Below are 19386 nucleotides of genomic sequence, written 5' to 3'. Positions count from 1 at the left end.
CACTGGAAACATTTTCAATATGCTAGTACCTATTGCACTGTAAGCATCTATCAAATTATTATGAGTGTATCCTTTCATTTGTTTTCTTTCACGACCCGATTAAAATAAACAATTCCTCAGATTTTTCAAATTTATAATTTGCGTTTATACGTGTATGTGTAATACGTTTTATCCGTGTTTCGCTCTTTTTCATGTGCGCACAGATAATATGTCAAGCAAATATTATATCGACTGTTGAAAGGAAAAATTACGTTACCCACAAAAATACAATTTTACAGGAGGCACAAAAACGTTTTTGTTGTGATTTCGGTCAAAGTAAAATATTATACAATAATAGATACTTACATAAACCTTAAGCGTATTAGGTCGATTACTTTTGGTGTTTTATGTACCCAATTTGATATTAATTATTCGGGTAATTAAAGAAAATCCATTAAAAATTATGGTTAAGTCTTTTTCCCACTTGAGTTTCTTGTTTTTTTTTTTTTTTTTTTATTAATTTTGATAATAATTCGGCATTTTCAGCTTTAGTAGTATTCGGTGTTATTATCCAATAAAACCTATTTTGAAAAAACTGGGGGTTTTGTTAAAGGTCATGTTTAAAATTTTAACTTAACTTTTTTTGATTTCAGATGAATTTCGTAACTTCGTACGAAATGCATTTTTCGGAAGTTGTGATGATTCTCATTTTGGTTGTTCGTCTATGTTTCTTCTTCTATTCCGTAAATTTGAAATATTTTCAGCTTCGTGGATGGTTTCCGGAAGACGTTGATTGATCGTCTCTGGAGTAGTTAAGGCTAATATAGCAGATATTAAGCAAGTTGCGGCAAATAGGTATAACGGTAAATGCTTAGAATATAGCGCCTGAAAAATACATTCATAATATTATAAGAATATAGATTTTATAATAATTTGTAGTCAATATGAGAAAATGGGATTGCGTCATATTATACTAACGGAGTACAAAATACAAATCCGTCTCAACACCACTAAAAATTCTGAATATACCTATACGAGTTTTATTTGTCTCTAAAACGAACAAAATTATTACAGAAATTCAATTATTAGTATCAGTCTATGGCCCACATGCCCAACGTAGATCAAAATAAAGATTTTATGGTATTTTTAAAGCATTAGCCTGAGCATTCTTTAAACGTTGTAGTTAATATATTTATATAATTTTGAAGCTTTATTATCCTTTATATTTATTTTAAACATTTGATGACCGCACAATATGATGACTGCATTATATAAAATAGTATTATTTTAAACCTCTCGATTTAATATTTTAGAATATAGTCATATTTCAGTACATCCATGGGTCAGGTGTTAAGATTTTTTAGATTTATTAATTTTTAAACGCATTTACAAAACCATTAGTAAAATTAATGTAAACATTATATAGTTAAATATTTACGATTCAAAATTATATTTTATAATCTCGTGGTCCCAAATTTGACAAGAATTAGGCATTTTATTATTAAAAAAATTGACACGATTAAAACATTTGAAGATAATTCTAAAGATATTGATTATAAGCTATGTCTTTGACCATTTAAATGTGATAAACATCTTACGAATAATGATTGTTTTATAATAATTATTGACCTAAGAATAAAGTAGTATTTTTTTTAAAATACGCCATTTCTATTGGCATTTCACAGCGGTTAAGCTACAACATACGGCCGTAGCCATAAATTGACAAACGATAAATGAAGTAGGGAGTAAGATCATGTTAACGCGCGTGTTTGAACATGCACCTAACTGAATTTTTTTAAACAGTACATGTTCAAACACGCCACATTAACATTAGAGCGAGAGGTTTAAAAGAATACTATTTTATGTAATAAAAATACTGTATGTAGTCTAGATATGGCGTCTATTGGCATTTCCCAGTGGTTAAGCTACAACATACGGCCGTAGCTATACGTTGAAAAATGATAAATTGTAAGTTGAACACACTTTACAGAATTCTGCTGAGAGTTCCTTACAATTCTACAACATTATATTGTAGATAGAGTGGCATATTTTATTCCTGACACATGTCGAGTTATTTCAAGGGATGAGCGAGGTAATGCTAATATTATTTCATTCTCGCTTATTTTTATCTACAATTTAGTATTTCCCCGCCTTACTCGGTGGGTGAAATGGCCTCACATGGGTCAGGAGTCACGACTAAAAAATACTGCACTCCAAAATATTATAAAACAGTGTGGTTATTTCAAAATACAATACCTGAAAATTGTTTTTTTTGTTAATATTTTATGACTATTTTGTAAAGGTCTATTTATTTATAATTACCAGTAGCGGTGTCTGCGGCGCTGTTATGGACCCAATTCTTCCAATCATCGAGCATGTGGCAAGCAATGAGTGCCTTAATGGTGTTGGAAAGAGTTCAGAAGTGTAAAGATATATGGCACCAAAAGCTAATGCGACACATAATCTTCCTACAAGAAAAGTTGCTAATGATAGCCATGCCATTCCTGCAAAAAATAAATTTATTTTAACCATGGAATTAAGACACCACCAATATTTGATAAAATGAAAATCATAACAATTTGTAAAGAGGTGTGCACTCTGTAAAAAAATAATTTTGATTTAAGGCCGTCCACTGATTGTGAAATGATCCGTAATAGGTAGGTACGTTTCTGACACAAATATGTGAAAATAAAAATATCATTCTAATCATTTTTATGTACAAATTTTAAAACGAATGTACTTATAGGTAGGTATTTTCATGCTGGGACAACTTTTTTTTTAGTTTTTTTTTTAAAAATTTTATTAGTATAATGTATTCGATCAAATGAACAATTTTCTTGCTAAACCGATGTGTGACTGAATGATTACAGAATGATTCTAGGGAAGAGTAAATAATGCCGCCAGTTACAATTATTAAATAATATTATAAAAATTAAATTTCGAAGAAAATCAACAAACTAAATGGTTACATATTATCTTTTCTTCAATATTTTAGCCCAAACTTGAGATGACTTTTTAATAACTTTGGAGCTAAACGAAAATTCTAAAAATATTTAGCTACTATTCATTGAAATATAATATTATTATCGTGGTGTTACTGCCAAAAGCTACCGCAAAATCTCGAAATTATGTAATGGAGTAATTGTAATTTGAAGTTTGGCATGTCCTCTAAAATCAAGCATAATGTTATTTTTTTATGCTATATGTACATGGTATATACATCGGACGACCTTGATTTTTTTTCTAGCATACATATTTATATATAGACACATAATCCGTTGTTAACTCTAAATACGTAAATCCTCGACATACCAACTTTTGGCAGCAACCCCAAATTATTATCTATCATAAAAAATATTTAATTTTGCTATATTTAATGCGCGCTTGCTTTTAATAACATGTACTTACTTAAAAACCTAAACGTTTGACTATTGGATAAAATAATACATATTATCTTTTTAATAAATATGATAATTAATTCATTTCAAAACGAAATGTGCAAAATTTAGACAACAAAAAGAAACTTTCCATCAAATTGTAAAGATTCCTCTAATTCAGTCAAATGTATAATCAATAAAATCATCGAAAATTTAAATTATTCAAAAAGTAAATAAATGATAAAAATAAGACAAAAAAAACACTTATATACCATCCGGGATGAAAGTGAAAACCAGAAGACAAAGGCCACCAACGAAATATGCTGTAAAGATAGTCTTCTTCCGTCCGAAATAAGAGAGCGCAAAATACCCCATGACGTGACCAGGAATTTCGACGACGGCACCAATAATAAAGTTGCTGTACATATTTCCAGATAACGTCACGGAATTAATGGACAGTCCGTAGAAGCAAAATGTACATGTGACCCACCACATTGAGCATTTTAACATTCTTCCAAGAAGAATTTTGGACCTAATTATTTGTCCCAACGGTGATCTTTCTTGTTGATTTGAGTTTCCTTGATATTTAACTATCCTCGCAAAGTATGCTGCGTTGTTGACATTGTATTGAAGATTTTCCATTGCTTTTTCTGGAAGTTGTTTTCCGTTTGTTTTGGCCATCTTTTTTAAGTTGTCAGAGACTTCTTGATATCGTCCTTTTGACAAAAGCCATCTGTTGCTTTCTTCTATTAGCCAATGATACGCTATCATTAATAAAGCCGGTATATACATGACTTGAAGAGTTGTTCTCCAGTATGGGAATAAATACGCTATGGCACCCATCATTGACTGACCGATCGCGAAGAAAATGCATATTATCATTCCTCCAGCCACTCGTGTCGAAGGAAGTAAGAGTTCCAGAGCTGGAAATAGTATAATTCAGTTCAATAATTTATGTAACATGAAGTGGTGGTTTTTGAAGTTATACTTCTTCTTTTGGGGTGTTTGGTAGAGAGTGAAATTGAGAGCTGCGCGCGCACACCGTTACGAAAGTGCGCGACAGTATGAAGTTAGCTGCGAATCAGTCAGCTGTATACAAACGCAAGTTTGAGAGTAGAATTGTTCCGTTGTCTAAGCAATGAATTAATTATTGTCGGCCATTTGCAATTCCTTACGTAAACAAACGATCAAACGTCAGAGTGACAGTTCTTACTTTAAAAATTCAAAACAACGAGAAATAATTATATAATTTAGTAATACAAATTAAAGTGTATAGAAATAAACCAACGGCGCTCTAATAAGCGGCCCTTTTTCTTGAGTGTGTAATTTAACAAGATAATTAAGAGCTAGTCGAAGAATCGAGGTTTTCACAAGTTTTGTTTTGTTACGCCAAAGAAGTATAACTTCTAACGCGCGTACATAAGTACACACACCGATTTTTTTTGACACAGATGACAAAGATACGTGTTTCTTACAAATTGTTACTGCTGAATAATTACTGGACGTTAAAATTAATATATTTTAAAGATTTTGATCGAAAGTACCTTTATTGTTGTAATACACTAACTAAAATTGTATTCGTCCTTTATTATAAATTCATTCAAATTACGTTTTTTTATTAAATGCAATTAATTCATGATTATATAATTTATAAAAAAAATATTTGAATGCAGGAAATCATTTTATTGTAAAATTTATATTTTTTTAATCGTACCTACATGTCTTTAAGATCAGTCAGTGAGTTGGGTGTCTACGTTACTAAACGCACTACAGATGATATGGTATTTTTTATTTATTTATTAACCATGCCCTTGCTTTTTCGTTCAAGGTGGTTGTTAGTAATTTTTAACAATCACAACCACCCAGGCTTTGTGAAAATCACATAAATATATTATGTCCTCACCGGGAATCTACCCACAGCTCCCGGATAGAAGGTCAACGCCTGAGATACGGCACCACGAGAGCCGCCAATATGGTATATTATAGAATAGGCATATATTAGATACGTATACCATTTTTGACAGTTGGTAAAGCATTCGGGGTCTTTTATTGGTCGGCGTATTAGTATTAAGCAGTATGCAGGCAATGATGTAACAAATGATTAGTATGGAGTGGTTGTAAGCCAATGGGATTGTATAATGTTATGATGCAGGTTTGTCCAAACTCAAGGTAGGCAATGTATGGTTATTGGTTGAAAAGGCGTTTTCTCAAAGTCTGTGAGTTTTTGTAAGTATTTTATTGCTAGTAGGTACTACATTACTATTATACTACTACTGCAGTGTTGAAAAAATAAAAAAATCTGATATGTAGCATTGTTTGGCAGCGTATTTTATTCATCGGGTAAATTATTAGAACCAAATTTCTTAAAACTAATTTAAAAAACTAAACTCTTAAAAAGTAGTATTTTATAATTATTTAAGAATATAATATTCATCAGAATTATTTAAAAGTAGCTTTATATAGATCCACCAGTATAAGTTGTGCGCTGTCTGAGGGTGCCACATGCTAACATTTGACATACCTATCATTAAATATTTTTTATTCTGTGATGAGCTTAGTTTTAATTTCGAACACCTGACGATTTATGATGGTATATTTATAATATCTTTATAATTTACTCACCTATAATATAAGCTGACGTATGGATCCCTGAACCAAGGAGTGGTTCTATAAATTCCAACGCTGCAAACATCCCATAGCTTATTGATAATGATCTAGCTACTCCAAAGATTGCTTCTGTGACTCCTGTGAATACTAGTGAAAATCTTCGACCATATCTGTCAGATATGAAACCAACTAGAGGAAGAGCAATAAGGGTTCCAACGCTGTGAAGTGTGCCGATCAGAGTTCGTTTCCAATATTCACAAGGTATCTTCATCTGGATAAAGAAAAAAATATGTTAACGTAGATACCAGGGAACTCAGAAATAATGGGAACTGAAATACATAACGGGTAAGGCGATAGCAGGTAACCGACTCGAGTAAAGAAGAATCCGGGTTAAACTTACACACGTGTCAATAATACGTTTTACGTCGAGTACTAAAAACTGTTGTCGGTTTATGCATTTACACTCATTTAATGTTGGTGTATTACACACACCATATTGCGTGTTTCATTTTCGTAGGACACTCACACATTCAAAATCCTGCTTCACCATGCGGCGTATTGAATATGGCCTATCGATATTCTATTTATTATCTGTTCTGTGCTAGATACTGACACCGTCTAATTGTGTAGTTCTAACATGAAAGAAACCGAAGTGATATTAAACCACAATATATTAAACACAATACTTATAATAAGTATTGTGTTTAATTTAACCCTGGTGCAAAGTACTGGTATGCAGAGTATCGAGAAATTTGGAGAGACCAAGACGGAGTTGAGTTCTCCAACGTCAGAAAAAATAGATAAGGTACTCGAATAAGAAGTCATCGTACTGCTTGCAAAAGTTTTTTTTTATGAAAATTTAACCATAAATACGATATCCCGTTTCAATAAGGCATACTAAACAGCTTTCGACATCTGTGTACCCCTTCAATATTTTTCGTAATAAAAAAAATGCATATACTTTAATAACAATCAAAATATATTTATGTTTTCATTTTTAAGTACATAAATATAATAATAATAAACTAAAAGCAAAATTAATTCATAATAAAATATAAATAAAAGTTATATTATAAATAATAACATTCATTATAATCAATCAATGAGAAGGATGAAATTGTTTATGTTAAGACAGATCATCATAATTTGGTTCCCTGGTTGTTAATTTTAATCTGCGATGCCTAACCGATTTTTTTTTAAACGCTACATGTTCAAACACGCGCGTTAACATCATTTTACTCTCTACTTCAATTGTAGTTTGTTAATTTATGGCTACGGCCGTATGTTGTAGCTTAACTACTGGGGAATGCCAAAAGAAATGGCGTATTTCAAAAAAAACACTACATTATTCTTAGGTCAATAATTATTATAAAGCAATCATTATTCGTACGATGTTTATCATACTTGAATGGCCAAAGACATAGCTTATAATGAGTATCTTTAGAATTATCTTTGAATGTGTTAATCTTGCCCATTTTTTGAATAATAAATGCCTAATTCTTGTCAAATTTGTGATCACAGAGATTATCAATATAATTTTTTATCGTAAATATTTCACTATAATAATGTCGATATAAATTATACTGATAGTTTTATAAATGCGTTAAAATATTAATAAATGTAAAAAATTTTAACACTACTGCACAGTTATGTACTGAAATATGACTATATTTTAAAACATTAGAGCGAGAGGTTTAAAAGAATACTATGTTATGTAATAAAAATACTTTATGCAGTCATCAAATGTTTAAAATAAATATAAAGGATAATAAGGATTCAAAATTATATAAATATATTATCTAAAACGTTTAAGGTATGTCCAGGATCATGCTTTGAAAATAGAACAAAAGCTTCATTTTGATCTACGCTGAGCATGTCCCGCCTTAATGCTTTTCGCACCAGGCGCAGGCAAAGCCTGGTGCAGCGCGTACCCCCACCAAATTCTTCCAGTACCCCAGGGGGTACGCTGACCACACTTTGGGAAACACTGCTGAATAAGGAAACAACTCAAAATTTAAAGATTTTGAATTAATAATGCCATTCGATACAGAGAGGCCAAAATCCGCATTGAAAATTGGCGCGGTTCCCGCCTGGCTTCTGTAAACCGACTTGAACGTTAAACTGTTCTAAGAAGATGATTTTTCTTCAGGTTATTTCATTGTAAGAGTAGGATTTTCTTAATACAATTTAAACACATGCCTACCATAAATAATAATGTACACAAATGATAACAAGTTTAAAGCAAATAACTATTTTTTTATTTGCGTACTACTTAAAATGTCTACATCGTCTATGGAATTTAAATTCACAATGATATTTAAACAATTACATAAATTTATAATATATCTACGAGAACGTCTGTGATAACAGTGATATAACCACGTATTTTATTGGCAGTGTTGTAAACTTAAACTTAAAAAAAAACGCCCGCGATGGCCGAGCGGCTTAAGCGTCGGCCTATAGCGTTGTGGGTCTCAGGTTCGAATCCTGGGTCTGGCAAATACACATATTGTTTTCCAATCTGTGTTTGAGTCAGATTATGGACCTAATAGGTTGAGCAAATGGCTAACATCCATTTCTCGTAAAAAAAAAAATCAATTAATTTAAACGTCCACTCTGTGGAGGCCCATATGATCTTATTAGGTTCGTACATGGTTAAAGAAGAAGAAGTTGTAGATTTTAGTACAATTTGGCAATTTAAAAGCCCTGGTCTGCATCACTACTGATCGTTTTAGACATATTTTTATTATAAAAGGCTTCAAATTAGGTAAATTGATATATCCGTACATCACTCATTTGAAAACGGAAATGCGATTAGCTTCACAGTTTTAACATGTGGACACGAAGTTCTTCTTCAACAGTAAAAAAGTAAACTTTGTAATAAGGTATATATATTTGCGCCCATGATGGCTGAGCAGCTTACGCGTCAGACTATAACGTCATGGGTCACAGTTTAAAATTCTGGGTCTGACAAATACACATATTGTTTTTCAATTATTTGTGTTTGACTCAGAGTATGGACCTAATAGGTTCCGCAAGTGGCTAACATCCATTTCTCGCAATAATAAAAACCTGTTGATACAAACCTCTACTCTGTGGAGGCCCATATTATGATCTTATTAGGATCGGACATGGCCGAAGAAGAAAACGTTGTAAATTTTAGTATAATTTGGCAATGTACATATGGGTAAGATGTGCATTATACAAAGGTGGCTGAATTTAGAGAGCTGCTAAAAGAACTATCATTTTTTTTTATTTAATGGTATGTAGATAATTAAAAAATTAACAGATCTCCGTATTTCACAAAGAAATCATTCAAAATCACCATTTTTTACGTGCACACCCACCTTAAACTGACTGGGAATAGAAATCATAGTATGTAATTTAGTTCACTTACCTCTTCAATAAACGAGTTATTCATTTTGTAAACATACTCATCGCAAGTAATTATTTCTGATTTATTAAACCAATTTGATGGACAAGTGTTATTTTCAGGTTCAGTTGTATAATTCGATTTCACATATTTATATTTGTAACATCGTAGAGGAATCGCATTGTCTAGCCATGGTTGTTCAAATTGTACTTCATCATTTGCTTCACATTGTGGAATTTTACATCTGCATAAAAAATAATATCAAATTTATTTATTGGACAGTAATATTTTATTATTTTATTTATATTTATTTATTTTATGACCCAGTTGTCGGTACTTTGAACTCTCAAACATTGGACTACCATTATGTTAATACTATAGAGAGATGGTTATGTTCAGCTATATGAAGCCTCAGTAAAACCTCAACTGTATTAGTATTAACTAACATGTGAAACGTGATACCATAATCTTGCCTCTCAGTACGGCTACCAAAATTAAACACAACACAGTTCAGCACTAGGGATTCCAATCTCGGGAAACCGAGCTATTTTCGATAACTATGAATCCCGGGATTGATAAACATAATCCCGAAACTTTCGGGATTGATTTTTTTATCAATTTTTATGGAAAGTAAAATAAAAACGAAAATATAACAGAAAAATTACTTTTAATAACAAATAACTAGGTACATTAGAAATAAACTGAGTGTGAATGAAGTTTGATTTATACCCATGTGTAAGTTGCCGATTCTCGTATTATTTTTTCATATAAATGAATAAAAATGAGAAAAATTGGAAAAAACAATGCTTTGCACTTTAACAAAGTAATTCCACCATGATCTCATGCGTTTTACGGCAGTTTCATATTTGGCTGACTAATTAGATTTATGAAGCGGAAAGGCCATAAGTACACCATGATTTGCTTTACTGTTTTAAATCTCGCTAACCCATTCATTAAGTTTTTACTATCAGAAACAGCAATATCATATTAAATTCACATTATTATTTATATTACAATATTATTTACTCCATTAAACTTATGTATTTCCAAGATTGAACGTATACAATATTAAAAATAAATGTCTTAAATAGTATAAATTTTACTAGATTTATTTTTGACCGATTTTATCAATGTTATTTGTAAATATAAAATTTTTATATTAGCAATGGAAAAAAATGCCAATCCCGGGATTATCAAATTGTAATCCAGGGATCATAATTTTGGCTCGGGATTGGATTCCCTATTCAGCACTCTTTCTACTAAATTAACTGAAAATATTGACAAGTAACTTTAAATTTTTTATTATTGATTAATTTAATAAAACGCTATTTTTTTAGTACTTTTTCCACTTTTATTATTTAAAAAAGAGGCGGACAAAACCGGTCTAAATTTGTCAAATAATAAAAGTGGAAAAAGTACTTAAATAAATTTGCGTTTTATTAAGTTAATCAATAATACAATGCAGTTTCACCATGAATTGACAGTTAACACAATAAAAGATATTTGATGAACACGTAGTTTTTCCCCAAGCACATCAGTTAAAGTTAAACTAATATTTACCGCCTTCATGCAAAGTCGTTTATTTATATTCTATGTTACTCTATTTACAGTGTTTTCCAAAAATTTTATGTTACTACATCATCATCATCAGGGGCGCGACAACCCGGTGTGGGTCCTGGCCTCCTCCAACAGCTTTCTCCACCTGTCCTTATCCAGTGTGGCCGCTTTCCAATTCGGTACTCCCAGAATACGGCAGTCACTGGCAGCTCCATCCAACCAGCGAATCTTTGGCCTACCTCTTCTTCTACGCCCTATTGGATTGCTGGACATCGCTCTCTTTGCCGGTTCATTATCATTCATGCGGTGCACATGACCTAGCCATCGCAGTGTCTCAATCTAAGTTGATTGAACTGCGCTGCAATCAGCCCGTAGAGCTCAGCATTATATCTTCGCCTCCAATTGGTGCCGTCCCTGATCGGTCCATATATACGGCGGAGAATTTTTCTTTCAAAGATGTTCAGGGCTCATTCATTTCGCAAAGTTAATGTCCAGGTTTCCGATCCGTAGGTGAGCACTGGCTTTACAAGTGTCTTGTAAAGAGTGCTTTTTGTTCGGCGAGATAGTATGCGGGACTTAAAATGTCTTGACAGGCCAAAGTAGCATTTATTCCCAGACATGATTCTCTTGTTGATTTCTTCTGTAATATCATTATGTCGAGTTACAAGAGAACCAAGGTGTATGAAACTGTCGACCGTATCAAACTTGTATGCACCAATATCTAACTTTGGTGAGCCTTCTCGTGGTGTGACATAGTTTGGTGTGACACTTCTCGTGGTGTGACATTTATGTTACTACGCCCCACTTTAAAAAAATAATCTTTGCCCTTCACGGTTTTACTTAAAATTAATTGGTTTTAATGCAATGGATGTGCTTGTATATTATAGCACAAGGAGAGTGCTTCTCGTAGCTATTTATTACTACTAAACGGGCTCGATATTTGGATTTCATTGCAGCTAATGTGGAAAATCGCATAAATATGATGTCACGAATGGCAGCAGTATTTGCATTGCTTTTCTTGACAGATTAATATTATTATTCACTTCGATTTAACCAAAATTGAACTAGGGTTTCACGCAAAAAAATCGTTTCAATGAAGTATCCCATGATAATGCAATCAACTTTAATTTCCTTTTCAATATTTATCAATCTAAATTCAACATCTTGTTCATAGACAAATGGATTCTGTAGTAGGAATGCCGTTTTATGCAATTGCATGCCAGTGGTGACATTACTGTTCAAATTTTCGCGCCTTTTTTGCAATATAGTTCACGCCTCTATATATCCTCCCGTGATATCGGTGCTCTAACACATATTAAGGAGATTAAAATAAATATATAATATAAAACACCATGAATTATTTAAAAACTTTTTTAATGCTTTACGAAAGACTCATTAAACTAAATTTTAATAATACATTAAAATAATAAATAACTTTAACGAACGCACATTTTATTAGTGTTTTTTAATTTAACTTTGACTTTAGAAAATATTTATTTTTCTTATTAATGTTATAAAATACTTTAAATTTTAATTGTCTGAAATTGCAAGCTTCGTATTTTCAGCTATGCTAATGCTTCTGGTATGCAGATCCGTCTTAAATGAATAATACATTTTAGAATGCAATTTCACTCAAATATATTTTCTATTTTGCCATAAACCATTCGATTATGGTTGCATAATCATGCAAATAATAATTATTTGTCATACGTTTTGGTTGGTCATTAAAACTTATTCAAAATAGCAATCTGAAAACTGGTAAGCCTGCACTTACACGACTCAATAAACTTAATATTAATCTATAAAACACCATGATGTGTGATAAATGTCATAATATTCATAGTTTATTTTATTGTAATATAGCAATCCCTACTTTCGTTCAATGGCAATATTTTTTCTAAATTCTCTATGAATAAGAAGGTTCAGAAAAATTACCATAATAATAATAATTTTTATTACACGTACGTATAGATCTACCATCGTAAGTTGGCGGCCGGTCGAATTTGAAACTAAAATTGTCTATCGAGGATACATTTGTTACAAATGCCATTTAATTTTACAACATGTTTGGATTGCATAATATTTGTACAGAAATCTACTACCAATAAAAAATTATAAATTACCATTTTTTTGTTAGTTATGGTAATATTCTCAATGTCATACTAGCGCCCTCCCTGAAACGCCAATTTATGATGGTAGATCTATACCTAATATTAAATTTATATCAATAGTCCTGGTGGTTGACATTAATAATATTATATTATATAAAATAATTTATTTTGATAAAGTTGATCCGTCTGGAATTCGAACTCATATATTGCACTGTCTGAGTACTCTTGGTCATGGCCTCCACAAGGGAGGAGTGATAGGGCTCTAGCCTGTGGGCCCGGCGAGTCGACTAAATAAGTGAGATAAACACACATCAAAAATTTGCTCTAATAATAAAAAAATCGCCTGCTATTTTCCTTTGATAATGGTTATATTTTAATATATGTGATTGTGCGATGTAATTTTTAATTGTGTCATTAGTTGATAACTCCATAATTCAAGTGGAGGTAAGATTAAAAATACACTAAATACTATTAATTTTACCGTGAACGCCATTTGGAAAACGCTACTTTAGAGCGTTACACTGCCTTTAGCCGTGGCAATAGGGGGGGGGGGGGGCGACAAAGATCCTAGCCTTGGGGCCCGCTTCAAGATGTGGGGGCCATGCTCTTGGTCTATGACAAATTAGAATTAATTCTAATAACTATGCTATGAAAATATTTATTTACCTGTAGTCCGTATCCTGAGCGGTAAATATGAAGTTGTTTGCATGTATTGATCCAAAAATGACAGGGATTACAACCAATATGAAATGTAACAGTTGATACTTTCCAAATCTTCCAACACTCTCCAATATTCTATCCAAATCCACCTCTTTGGCTTTAAACATTGGTTCATCCATTGTGAAAAAATGTTTGTTCTCTTATAATATTATACCTGTCAAATAAGATACATACATAATATATTAAATCAGTGTTTAATTAAGTGTGCTGCCTTAATTTTCTTAATGATATATAAATAACGTTTACCATGATTGTGAATTTCTTTATAATACTTTGAGGATGAACAACAGCGCTTTTGAGGGTATTAAGAATTCTGTGTATTTGGGATAAGCAGTATAGAAATCGCCGTGATAAGAGCAGTTAGAACATTCTACGACCTCTTTGAAATCACGTAAGGAGTCAAGCAAGGCTGTGTTCTTGCGCCCTTTCTTTTCATCATTATGATGGATTTCATAATGCGTAAGACGATTCGCCCCGACAGTGGTATACGCCGACATCATGACGACACAACCGGACTATGCTAAGAAAGACGGTGAGATTTGGAATATGCAGATGACACAGTCGTGTTTGACTCGACGATCGAATGGTTGAAGGTAACCATAAACAGGCTTTCCGCGGACTCGAAACGTGTGGGTCTTCATCTGAATGCGGTGAAGACTAAATCCATGTGCAGTGCTGCATGCATTGACGCCGACACTCCTCTGCGGGTTTCCGGTCTGCCCGTCGAGCAGGTTCAAATACTTAGGTGCCACGATTGTCGACGATGGTGGTATTTCTAGTAAGCTTGGAATCCGCATGGGTAGGGCGGTGTTTGCATTCAGCCAACTTGGAATTGCATGGAGGTCAAGGCTGTATTCTGTGTGGACCAAATGTTGTTTGCTTAACGCGTGTATCCTACCTGTGCTCTCCTATATATGGCTGTGAGACATGGCATCTTACACAGCTTCAAGGGTCTCGGCTTTTGAGATTTGAGAATCGGAGACTCCGCCGAATCTTATGGGTAGATTGATAGAATCGCGTTACAAAGAAAAGAAAAAGAAGAGCCTATAAATCGAACTTAAAAGAAAAATATTTCCACAAAACAAAAATTATTTCGGTGTAATAAAGGTGCTAAACCCCAAGGGATTGAACCGACACTTGAAATGCATCTTGCATCTTGACCAGTTGCCATAATATAGGTATAGCTCGGAGACTGAGTGTATGACCAAAAGCATGAAATTAGTGTTGGGTTCATTCGAGTGGAGCGTGCTGCGTGACATCTTCGGACACATCTATGACACACAGTTAAGGTGGAGACGAAGATACAATAATTATGACCTGTACGCTTATGCCGCCCGCACATTGTTCAGTCCATCAAATTGGGCCGCTTTTAGCGCATCTATTCTATACACAAGACTGCTATCGAGGGTAGTTTTTCATATGTTTGTATCGAAGTATTATATATGTTACAATAAGTTAGCCGTCTAAACTAAACAGTCTACTGTCTATCTCGCACTAAAATTTAGCACAGCCAAGAGAGGTGCTGTTAAAACATAGCACTTATTGTAATGATTACAACTAACTTATTGTAATTGTTACAATAAGTGCTAATTCTTCGATATAAACATATGAAAAACTACCCTCGATAGCTGCCGATAGCAGTCTATAGCAGTCTTGTGTATATCAGAGATGCGCTGGGCCAAGTACACAGGATAGACGAGTCACGAATAAAAAGAAGCTGATATTCGGGAAACCGGAAGGTAAATGAAGACCTGGCAAACCTCGTATAAGATGGAAGGATAATGTTGAGTTGGATTTAATAGCCTTGGTCGTCGTAAACTGGATAGAGGCAGATGGTGATTATGAATTGAGAATTGAGATACGTCTAAAATCACTACTTTACAGAAGTACCGAAAAAAAGATTAAGTTTTAGTATACTTTAGTATGAAAACTTCTTTACTGCTGTATGAAATTTATTAATTTTATTCATGAATGGCGATTCCTTAACACTTCGAACTGCTTTGCTACACGAGTAAAAATGATTCACTTTTACACGTATCCTCGCCATGGTGGAGTGGAATTTTTTAAAAGTCATTAACACGAGAGGAATTTTTGTGGTGATTCGATTAGCAGTTTTTTTTTATTTACCATAATTATTTTCCTTTTTCGAACTAGGTACATGTACAAAAATGTGCCTTTATTTTTGAAATTTCTAATTTATTCATTTTTATCATGGAAGTTTAAAAAGTTTACGACCAGAAGTTATGAATAAAAATCGAAAAAAGCTTACATACATAATAAAAGTATGATAAACTAACTAATATATTTTTTTTGAAATTTGTATGTATGCATATTTCAATAAATTCCGAATAACTGTTTTCAAACCTAGAATAAATAATTACAAGATAAAAATAACTTTTTATATACAACGATTCTAAATTTTCTGTTGAATTGTTATGCTCAATATGCTCAAACTTGTACTTGATATGAAGTAAATACAAAACAAACAAACAAACAAATATAAAATACTGAAATGCCATTTTGATTTCAATAGTAACGCAAGTATATATTAATAATTTAGTTGCGAAAAACCACCCCCTTAGCAACTCATAATAGTCTTATAATTTTTACGGATATTTCTGAAATAACTTTCCATACAAAACAGAATTAACTGAAAATGAATTCAATTCTGCTTAAAGACAGCTAAAAGTAAAAAATAATGCATTGTCATCGTGTTCTGATATATTTTAAAAGTTTCAAATGTCTAGCTAGTCAGGAAGTTAGTTAAAAATCGATTGCAAGATTTGTACTGGACAAACAGCCACCGGAGAAACAAGAATACGAGCTAATAAAAACGTTGTAAAATGACTACAATCTTTCCATCATAATTTGTATGACGTGTACGTTTATATCATGGTAATTAATACGAGTTACATCCAGATAAGCTTAATTAGAGAGAAATTTGAAAGCTAGTTTTCATGGACCAAGGTTTCGAACTAAAATTTACATACATTTTTAACATCAGATCTAGTAATAAATACAATAATGATACGTTAAATTCTATATCAATTATATTCAAATTAAAATAGTATTATGAGATTCTATTAAATTTGATATCAACAATACAAATTAGAGCATTAAAACTACGATAAAAACCTTCAAAAATTTAATATTAACCAATGATTCAACTCACATAAACTTTTATTACTATAAAATTAAAAATAATTATTAAATAAATATTTATAAAAAAAAGTAATTGACATAATATAATAGTTGAGTTGTTGAAGATTAAAGAGTTATAAAAGAGATAGGTATAGTTTTGACATCACCACATGTCCATTTACACGTGAGAATAATATATCGACACGTGGAACTTCTTTATATGAATAGATATACGCATTTAATAAAACTGGTCTCCGGAAAAATACTTAGAGAACACCATCTTTGATGGAAAAAATAATAAAGCAATAAATTTATAAACTGTTGTTACTTTATGAAGAAAAACACATAATATGCAATTGTTGATCTATAAATAGGAGATAAAATTTTTGCATTATGTTACTAATTAATCGCACTGTACATATGCTTATAAACTAACTAAGTGTATAAACGTTTGTAAACAATTGTTTCATCCAACACAAATATTCGACCGTAAACATGGTTTGAAACTCAACGCATCCCTACACCAACAAAAAATCTTAACAATTAAATGCAGTACTTGACAGAAAATATTAAGGCTATACATCAGCTGGGGCACGGCCTAAAACGATCGTGACTACGCGACGCGAAGATTGTGCAAATGACGCGTGTAGAACAAAACATAATTTGTCATAAAAAGTCAATATGCGTCCATTTAATATTATGTTTATTGTTCTATTAATAATAATAATATATTCATTGACATGTTTTCTTTTTCAAGTAAATGGGTAACGTTTTTTAGTCATTTCTACACGATTTAAGAATTAATTCCCCCGTCGCCATCACAAAATAGATTGACGTGTTCACAGCTCGACTTTCGCTCTCCGATTGCCAGCCAGTCCGAAATTTCATCGCACCATAGTTGAAAATTATTTGCCGTTTCACTGAAGTACCGTCTTAAATGTTTGTAAACAATTATTATTACACAATATATTTATGTTTATTTTCGGTCTATGCATCTTGGTCTGTTAGTAGTAGGCTTTATATTATATTCAATCATATTGTAAGTGGAAAGTGTAATATTTTTATTAATTTAATTGAACAAAATTTGTTATAAAAATATAAGTAACAAATTCTTCACACTCACTAATGCGATAATAATATAAATCAATTAAAATATTATGAAAACTATGAATTGTACCTAATATCATAATGTTTATTGTACACAATAATATTATCATACGTTTTATAACACATATGTTCAAACATTTTTTTAAACCATATTTGTATTAGACTAGAAGATTTCTTCTTAGGCTTTTCCAAGTTATATTTATTTTCAATGAAAAATGCTACATTATTAAATATAATGTAATATATTATATTCAGTAAGTATTATACAACAAATAATTAAATTAAACTAGTTTTGTATTCAAATTATTAATACCTACACAAGATTTGAGAGTGTAGCAATATCAGTGGTAAAGGGTGGAGGTAGGCTGTTAGAATTCGACATAAATAATGCACTCTCAACTTTGTCAGTACATATTTATTTGTTTTTTGAATTAAGAATACATATTATCCATTCATTATACCCTCTCTATACCAAACCATAATCGTTAAAAACATTCTTCTGTCTACAAAATATCTAAAATTATGTACGGTTTTATGGCAAAATTTTCTATATTTTATAGATAAACGGATATTTTTTGACTATTATCTACTATATAGCTTGGATTAGGCAGGGTATAATTGAATTTTAAAAAACTCACAAACACTATCTACCAATTGTAGTCTTAGTTCAATGAAACCAAATACGATTGACTGACAAAGTTTATTGTGCACTATTTATGTCGTATTTTAATAGTCTACCTCCGCCCTTCGCCACGGAACAATATTTATTGAATATACACACTTTTTTATTATAAATAGCAGAAACATACGTATTAGATAGAGACAATTATTTACTTTGATTGGTACCAACAATAACCATTGTATACTTTACCATTTAAATCACTAGTATACCTACTTTAATAATCACAGCTGAATTTAACTAACAATTACTAACAGTATACATAAAATTATTAACTTAATAGTATACCTATTGTTATATTTAGACTTGTTCACGCAAAATTTTCTTTTATGAAGTAGCAAAATATTTACACATTTTAACACTGTGACATCATCTGATGTCTGTTGAGCACTACGATAATATTAGGTATCTATCTACTATATTATGCGCCCCTCCGTAAAATTATACTCAATATAACTTGATACCTTGTGAGATATCGAGTTCCTCCTTTGAGGAGAGATTCACTTGTGACGTGACAAGCGACAGTAGGTATATTATAACTCACTAAGTCCACAAATCATCATGTAAATAAAATAAGTTTAAAATAACTCGTTTTTTTTTCAGCGTGCCAGTCATAGATTAACAGATTTTTATCTTAGTTCTAAATAAATTATAAAGTCTACGTTTTCTTATCTTAACTATTCAAACAGTTGAAAAATGAAAATTTATTCGACACGTGTTATCGGCTTTTATGTA

At 31.8% G+C, this 19386-nt stretch overlaps 1 protein-coding gene across 1 annotated transcript; it reads right to left on the bottom strand.

The window, feature by feature from the left end:
• Positions 1-503: 503 nt before the first annotated feature.
• On the bottom strand, positions 504-19033 carry LOC147075879 (organic cation transporter protein-like). Its single transcript, XM_085941823.1, has 7 exons — positions 18940-19033; positions 13671-13878; positions 9361-9580; positions 5979-6234; positions 3629-4279; positions 2302-2483; positions 504-864 (listed from the first exon to the last, which is right to left on the bottom strand). The coding sequence occupies exons 2-7, from the start codon at positions 13841-13843 to the stop codon at positions 685-687; spliced, it is 1662 nt and encodes a 553-aa protein (XP_085797949.1). The 5' UTR covers positions 13844-13878; positions 18940-19033; the 3' UTR covers positions 504-684.
• Between the last annotated feature and the right edge of the window lie 353 nt (positions 19034-19386).

The sequence above is a fragment of the Rhyacophila brunnea genome, unplaced genomic scaffold (genome assembly GCF_057557595.1).
Source record: "Rhyacophila brunnea isolate RB1 unplaced genomic scaffold, BYU_Rbru_1.0 scaffold_14, whole genome shotgun sequence".
Classification (NCBI taxonomy): Eukaryota; Metazoa; Arthropoda; class Insecta; order Trichoptera; family Rhyacophilidae; genus Rhyacophila; species Rhyacophila brunnea.
The sequence above is the reverse complement of the archived record's forward strand: the minus strand, read 5'-3'. Positions and strand labels throughout refer to the sequence as shown.

Excerpts from the sequence above, each read along its gene's own strand:
- LOC147075879 (XM_085941823.1), bottom strand. The coding sequence starts at position 13,843 with ATGGATGAACCAATGTTTAAAGCCAAAGAGGTGGATTTGGATAGAATA. Across the intron at positions 9,581-13,670 it reads GCTCAGGATACGGACTACAG|ATGTAAAATTCCACAATGTG; the intron begins GTAAATAAATAT and ends TTTTTTATGCAG. Across the intron at positions 4,280-5,978 it reads TACGTCAGCTTATATTATAG|CTCTGGAACTCTTACTTCCT; the intron begins GTGAGTAAATTA and ends TACTATTTCCAG.